Source organism: Sinocyclocheilus rhinocerous, unplaced genomic scaffold (genome assembly GCF_001515625.1).
Source record: "Sinocyclocheilus rhinocerous isolate Xijiao unplaced genomic scaffold, SAMN03320098_v1.1 scaffold478, whole genome shotgun sequence".
Classification (NCBI taxonomy): domain Eukaryota; kingdom Metazoa; phylum Chordata; class Actinopteri; order Cypriniformes; family Cyprinidae; genus Sinocyclocheilus; species Sinocyclocheilus rhinocerous.
Window position 1 is genome coordinate 371,902 of NW_015651483.1, and position 8,039 is coordinate 379,940.

Here is an 8,039-nt window from a genome sequence, read left to right on the forward strand (position 1 = left end):
ATGTGGGGGCTTGTTAGAACGAGCCGTTTTAGGAGGGCGTGGACGAGTCTTAACTTTTATAAAGAATATCTGTTTGGGTTTGAGACTTTAGTCTTTGCAACTTTAGGGATCTTATCTATTCACGAACAGCTTGTAACACTCCAAAGAGAAAGGAAAACTTGAAATCACATCATATGACCCCTTTAAGATGGATATTAGTCAATATTACCTATTCAGTTTTTCACAGTTCACTCATTTGCTTTTTTTTCTCTCAAACACTCTCACTTTCTTCACATCATAACTCTGGGGTGTGGTTTTAAAATATATTCCCTTGATCTGTAAGTTTCTGTGTGTCTTTTTTTTTAAAAGTGTTACATGTCCCCTGTGTGTCAGTTAAGCCTGTGTGTGTGTGTGTAGCTCTGCAGAGTCGGAGGAGCTGGCGGTGCATCTGTACCCAGGAGCCGTCACAGTTCAGGGGGTCTTGCGCAGGAAAACAGTCCTCAAGGAGGGCAAGAAACCCACGGTGAGAACACACCACCGCTGCAACTCTTCATCTGTCTCCTGTCCATAAGCTCTCCCCGTGATCTCAGTCACTCTCTTTTCTGTTATTTTCCAAAATGGTGCCAAATGCAAATAATAAAATGCAACTAAACACAATGCATTGTTAGCAAACCGAAATAAAGAAGGCCATTTTCTTTTTTTTAAAAAAGAAAAGAAATATAAGATGAAAAATTGTTTCCACATATCTATTTATTGTTGAAAACAAAACTCTATATAAAACTCCAATAAAACTCTATTTTGATGCATGTTCATCTGACACTTGGCACAATGTTACACAGTATTACACTTTTTATAGTTATGTTTTATTATACTATATTTAGTGCTGTCAGTCAATTAAAAAAATTAACTAATGAATCACACATTTTTTCTGAGATTAATCGCGATTAATTCCACCTAACATTAAAGTTTTTAAATATACATTTATACTGCAATAATTTCACATTCAGAATTCAAATTGATTTAGAAACAACATAAAGACAGTATATTTTTAATATTTGTTTAGAAATATTTAATATGAAATGATACAGGCTACAGCGTGAGCCGCCGTACTTCTATGAACACAGTATAACGGCTGACAGGAGAGGAAAATTGGTTTTTACTGACATATGGCCTTGACAATATGTCTCATCTGACCGCAGTTCACTGTTGCTCTACTAAAGCTCCTTGTCGCCTGTACCGTTTCCGTGCTCGTTTGACTCGTGCCTGGCGCTGAGGCGAAGTTGGAGTGCGTGTCTGAAATGTCTCGTTTGATATGCTCGTAAAGATGTTCTGCGCATCTAAATAAACGCAATTCTTGTCAAGAAAAAAGAGACCGAAGCAACAGTTGTGAGTGGGGTGGCCAACCCTAGCTCCGCCCCTGCGTTAAATTATTATTTTTTAAACAGGGAAAATTAATCACCTGCGTTAATGCACTAATTTTCACAGCACTAATTCTATTATATTACTGTTGTTTGCTCACATTTTAAATAAAATATAAAAACAGTAATATTGTGAACACTTTTTAAAATTTAGCATGGACAGTTTCATTTATTTACAGTTTTGGCTCTGTTTTCTTGCATTAGCGTATAATTAAGTGATTGTATCATTCGGTTAATCTTGATCGATATGTTGAGATTTCTTCTTGGCCTTCTATTTTATTTTATGTTTGCTCAGGAAATGTGTCTCACAAGCTTGATATATTATGCTTCGCTGACATTGTGGGGATTTTGTACTTATGAAAGAAAGTTTTATATTTCAACCATGAAAATAAAACACACTTATAGGCTTCCTATGAAGCTACGTATGAAGTGGTGTTTGTGGTTGTCGTCTGAAATAAAAAATGCGACTGTTGCAGTGCATCTTTAATTATTGCATGTCTAATTTAACCAAGTTGAGTGGTTGATAATTGTTTATGGTCAATATATTTACTTCTCTGCACTACTTCTGAGAAAACTGCTCTGATGTGGGTATGTGCGCTTCATTCAGTGTTTGGACTAATGTTTTGTCTCTCTTGGTTTTTCTTGTATTGTCTGTAGGTGGCAGCGTGGACTAAGTATTGGGTGGCTCTTTGTGGTACTCAGCTTTACTATTATACTGCCAAGTCCCTCAAGGCCACAGAGAGGAAGCATGTGAGTCTCTCCACACTATTACAGATACCAACACACAGTAGTCTCACAAACCATATTGTTGCTTATTCTGGCAAAAAATAAATAAAATTGACCATATTTAAGAAGCTTAAAAAAGATTAGGCCTATTTAGAACTATTAAGATTTATATTTTTATGACTAGGCAATTGTTATTATAATTTTAAAGAAATTAACTTTAGTCAAATGTGATTTTTTATTTTAATGAATATAATAACTATTATTATTATTATTAGATTAAAAATGATAAAACATTTACATTTTAAAATAAATATACACTACCCTTCAAACCTTTTTCAAGATTTTTAATGTTTTTGAAAGAAGTCTCGTGCTCATCAAGGCTGCATTTATTTGATCAAAAATACAGTAAAAACTGTAATATTGTTAAATATTATTACAATTTAAAATAACGGTTTTCTTTTTGAATATATTTTAAAATGTAATTTATTCCTTCGATGCAAAGCTGAATTTTCAGCTTCCTTACTCCGGTCTTCAGAAATCATCTTAATATGTGTATTTGATGCTCAAAAAATGTATTATTATTATCATTAATGTTAAAAACAGTTGTGCTGCTTAATATTTTTGTGGAAACCGTGATACATTTTTTATTTCAGGATTCTTTGATCAATAGAAAGTTCAAATGAACAGCATTAGTTTCAAATACAAACATTTTTAAATATTTATAAATGTATTTATTGTCACGCTTGATAAATTTAATATGTCCCAGCTAAATAAAAAAATCTATTTTTTATCTTTCTTTCACGAAAAATTTTTTTGCACTACTTTTTCTATCCTTTTTCTACAGTCAATGTTATGTAATACAGTAAAAAACGCTTACCGTGCGTTCACACCGCCGCCGTCGAGAGCGTCAAAGTGGCCGGAAGTCATTCATTTTCAATGTGAGCCGGCGTCGAGCAGCAGCGAGCAGCGGGGCGGCGCGACTTGGACGTTGAGGGCGTCGAGGAGAGTTGAAATCAGGTCAACTTTATGGTAATGAGCTATAAATACAAGATAAGCATTCGATCTACGTCAGAGTGTCCACGAATCTTTCTACAGCGTTGTTGGCAGGGCGGCCAGAGCGATTTTTGACGCTCTCGACGGCGGCGGTGTGAACGCACAGTTAGATTCTTCTGAGAATCAATATTAATTATTTTAAAATATGGTAACAACGTAAAATGTAAAAAGTGGTGTTCTAACATAAATCTTTTCTTAGTCCCACTTTGGACTAATAAAAACCCGAGCACCCTCGTTCCCACGTCTGTGAGATTTGAACTGGCTGATTTTTAGAGTACAGTATGCTTTGTACAGTCCACGGGTGGTCCATCTGAAGCTGATGAAATGATGACACTCTTCACGTGAGAGGAAGAGAGCGTCACTGTGTCCTGCAGCCCGATGCGTCATCACATAATCACTTCAGTATGACACTGATGGGAGACCGTCCAGCAGGAGTTTGAGAGAGACAGGGATCCTGTGAGCCAGGAACAGTTACACTGAATGGACTCAATCAGACAGAAGCCTTGGGTGGCGTTTGTAGAGATATGATGCTGTCCTGGAGGAGTAGAGGAGCCAGGAAGGATGCTAACAACAGCAGGCCGGATGGCTGATTAATCAGGCTTCAGTGCTGAATGAAGGCAGCTGTTTGCAGTCATTGGATAATGAGATGGATGACATCATCAGCTGTCACACATTATCAGTGTTAATGAGACGCACATGTCACTATCCAATACACATACACTAACAGATGTTTATACACACACAGCTACTTGCTTACGCTGACACTTGTGATACACGTGTGTTCAGGATTGTGCACAAGAATGAAGCCAAGCTGTATGTGTATATATTTATATTAAAACAGTTAAATTGATGTTCATTTTTCAAATTAATTAATTAAATAATAATAATAACAACAAAAGTAGTGGTAGTAGTAATAATAATAATAATTTTTCAATATAAATATATTTCTTTAAAAATTGTAATGTCATTTGATGTAATTAGTAATTAAATATTTATATTAAATAAAAAATTAGATTAGAAGCATTTAATATTTTGACCCTAACTTCCAGTTATTTTATTTTCAGTATAATAATAATAAAAAGATTTACAATGCTATTTAATATCATTTGATTAGAAGCATTTTAATAATAATAAAATGAAACAGTTTTATACAAATTGATATTTGTAATTAAAATGTTTATTAAAATGTAAATGTTTTAAATGTTTATTAAAATACAAAAATATTATTAGACACTTTTTAATGTTTTGACTAATTTTCATAATTAATAATAATACTAGTTGTAGTATTTCAAGTTAAATGAATGTCTATACAAATTATAATGCCATTAATATCATTTGTAATTAAAATGTTTATATTAAAAAAGATTAGAAGCATTTTAATATTTTGACTATTTTTCACAGTTCAAGTCTACCGCCAGCAAAAGTGTTTCTGTTTTGGGCTTAATGGCCATGATGGCAGACGACCCGGAGCATCCCGATGTCTTCCTGCTGACTGACTCTGAGCATGGTGAGACAGCCAATCACAAGCCTTGTACTCGGACAGCAACCAATCACAAGTTTTGATCAAAGAGACATGACCTATCACCAGGGTTTGGGAGTAACGGAATACATGTAACGGCGTTACGTAATCAGGATACAAAAATCTAGTAACTATAATCCGTTACAGTCACATCAAAAAACTAAGTATTCAGATTACAGTTAGATTTTGTAAAAAAATGGGAATACTATCAGGATTACATTTGTTTCCTTTAAAATTAAATAAATGAGTATTTTGACATAACGCTATATATTTAGCGCTGCATAGTAGAGGTCTGCATTCCCTGCATTAAATTCCCGAATAAAACGCGGTAGTGGTTGGTAACTCTGGTGTAATTTGAACGGGAACGGGCGGTCTAACAATATCCCGTTCCCGACGTCCATTTAGAACAGCATATCTGCGCTTTATTCTTATTGACCACCGGTTCAGCTTGTGCTCAGGACTGTTATGCACGCGCTGTACGCATGCTTTAAACGTCACGCGTTTTATTTGCGTGGTCTGTGCGCAGCATGTGCATAACGATGCTCAGAGCAGGCTGTACCTGTGGTAAATATACGGCCCTCAGACAGAACAGGCAGGTTGTCGATGAGTGACAGAGCAGAATAAGGATGGAGCAAAGTGTGGATGCGCTGTCCTTGAAGGACGTTCAACTCGGTTTTGTTTATATTTTGCTTAGCCTATAATTTTAAATGAAAGATGTCATATTTTTTCTCAGCGACACTTTTCCTACTGTGTTAACAGAATGTCAAACGAGTTTAGTATTTTGACAAGACGAATAAAAATAGCTAATGGGTTATTTTTGTACAACCTACTTTTTTTTTTTTTTTTCTCTCTGCGACACTTTTTCCCTATTGTGTTGTAAATGTTAAACGAATTGTATCCTGACAAGACGAATAAAAATAAGAAATACAATTTTTGTACAACATTTTTATTTTCTCTGACACTTTTTTCCCTACTGCGTTGCATAAAATATTAAACTAATTTCGTGTCTTAAGATAATTCATATAAATTCAAGTCAAAGTCAATAAATTCAAGACTCTTGACAAGACGAATAAAATAACATACAATTTTGTGCAGACTACACTTTTGTTTGTCAGCCTATCTCTCTTTCTTTCAGTAGCGGAAATTTAAATGTGAGATTCTGTAAACGAGATCTAAATTTTGCGGGAACGGTCGGGTCGGGAAGAAAATTATTCTAAGCGGACAGCGGATGAACAAAGAGTGAATATATAGCGGGAGCGGGTGGGTGCGGAATAGAACCTTGCGGGAGCAGGACAGTCCCGCGCAGACCTCTACTGCATAGTTCTCGGTTCTGTTGACTCACGTGAGCCGCCTGCTGGTGCGTGTGCAAATAACACCCGTCTACAATTATTCTCCTCAAACACCGGATGAATTAATTGCGATGCTTCCTGCTGTGAAAAACGTTTTCATGTCTGGAAATTTCCCAGTTATTTTGTTTTCAAAGAGGATAAAGGAAATAACATAGTTGTACAGTGTAAGCTATGCATGAAGACTTTAACAAAGGCTACTCAAACAACTTGAACATTTGCAGGTACGAGTCCGACTAGCTTGGAAATCATGTTAGCTCAAATTTAGTGTGTGTTAGTGATTTAAAATTCCATGGTGTGCATGACTGCAGTTGTGTGTAAGTTTTCTAGCGGAAAATGAGCCTGAAAATGTAGAAATGAACATGAGAGTCCCCACACCATGTATCAGTCAATGAAATAAAGATCATAGCATTTCACATACATTTCGACATGTAGACTTATTTTAAAATAGACTAATATGTATATGGTGTAAACTTTTTAATGTTGTGTATAAACTATATTTATTTTTACTTGTACATGTTAAAGAAATAAAAAAATAATAATACAAATAAAACTGTAATACTAAACTGTATAGCCACTAGATGTCTGCATAGCCTTTTATATAAATTTACGGGCTGAAATATCTTGATGGTGAAACAAGACACGACTTTTAACAGTTTCAAATAGTTTTTACTATAGTTTTTATTCGTTTTAAAGTCATAGTTAAATAAAAGTACTTAGGTATTGCTTTTTTGACTTATTAACATATGTAACTTGAAGTAATCCAAAAGAAATCAGATTACATTACTTTTATATTGTGGTACTTGGATTATGTTACTGAATACTTTTTTAATGAAGTAATTTGTAACTGGAACGGAATACATTTTAAAAGTAACCCTCCCAACCCTGCCTATCACTGAAATAAAGCCTGGTACAAAACATCTGTTCAGTCAATACTGAGAATTAGTATATGATAATATGCAATTTTCTGCAATTATTCTTTTTGTGTGTGTGTGCCATCAGGAAACTCGTATAAGTTCCAGGCAGGGAACAGAATGAACGCTCTGCTGTGGTTCAAACACTTGAGTGCAGCTTGTCAAAGCAACAGGCAACAGGTGAGTGTGTGTGTGTGTGTGTGTGTGTTTTTATTTATTCAGCTCAGAATGTTTTTATCTCACAGTGTTCTTTGTAGAGAAAATGCACCATATAAACCATTCAGAGCCCTTCGGTGTGCACTTAATGTTCAGAGCGTTTCCATGTGAAGGCTGCATTTCTAAGCTAAATTGTAGATGTTAATTGCTCCTCGGGAGATGCTATTGTGTTGAAATCCTTTGGGTTCAATAAATGTGGGAACATTTTGCTCTAACCTTCTGTTTTGAAGCAGCAAATTACGGACTGTCTCAGTGGGATCTATTAAATTAAAAGCATTTCACTTAATGGCATTTTGAAACCTCTTGTTTCCAAGTACATGGGTCAGACTGACCTACAAAACCATGTTCCATCAGCAGGTGCTTAGGTCTTCATTAAACTGAGCAATGACACTGCCCTCTAGTGCTTGATTTTTACTAGACACTTCATCATGAAGATCATGGTATTTGTGTGTGTATATGTATATGTATATTTGTATGTGTGTGTGTGTGTGTGTGATTTATTTATTTCATTAATTAATTCATTTTGAAGTACTAAATTAAACTTAAACATACATTTACACCAAATACAATGAATACAACATAAATAATAACATTAAATATTATAAATAAATATTATGGAAAGATAATGAATATTATACAACTATTGTGTGAAATATTATATAAATACATATGTGACCCTGGACCACAAAACCAGTCATAAGGGTAAATTTTTCGAAATTGAGATGTATACGTCATCTGAAAGCTGGATAAATAAGCTTTCCATTGATGTATGGTTTGTTAGGATAGGACAATATTTGGCTGAGAATATTGAAACTATTTGAAAATCTGGAATCTGAGGGTGCAAAAAAATCTAAATATTGAGAAAATC

General features: G+C 34.7%; 1 protein-coding gene across 3 annotated transcripts in view; it reads left to right on the plus strand.

The window, feature by feature from the left end:
* Positions 1-8,039, plus strand: part of LOC107712857 (ras-specific guanine nucleotide-releasing factor RalGPS2-like) — a 136,054-nt gene that overhangs the window by 122,835 nt on the left and 5,180 nt on the right. For all 3 annotated transcript variants that reach the window (XM_016518222.1, XM_016518224.1, XM_016518223.1), the window contains 4 exons: positions 397-502; positions 2,055-2,147; positions 4,578-4,683; positions 7,044-7,135. In XM_016518222.1, coding sequence (XP_016373708.1) covers positions 397-502; positions 2,055-2,147; positions 4,578-4,683; positions 7,044-7,135 — 397 coding nt within the window. The remainder of the gene's footprint in view (positions 1-396; positions 503-2,054; positions 2,148-4,577; positions 4,684-7,043; positions 7,136-8,039) is intronic.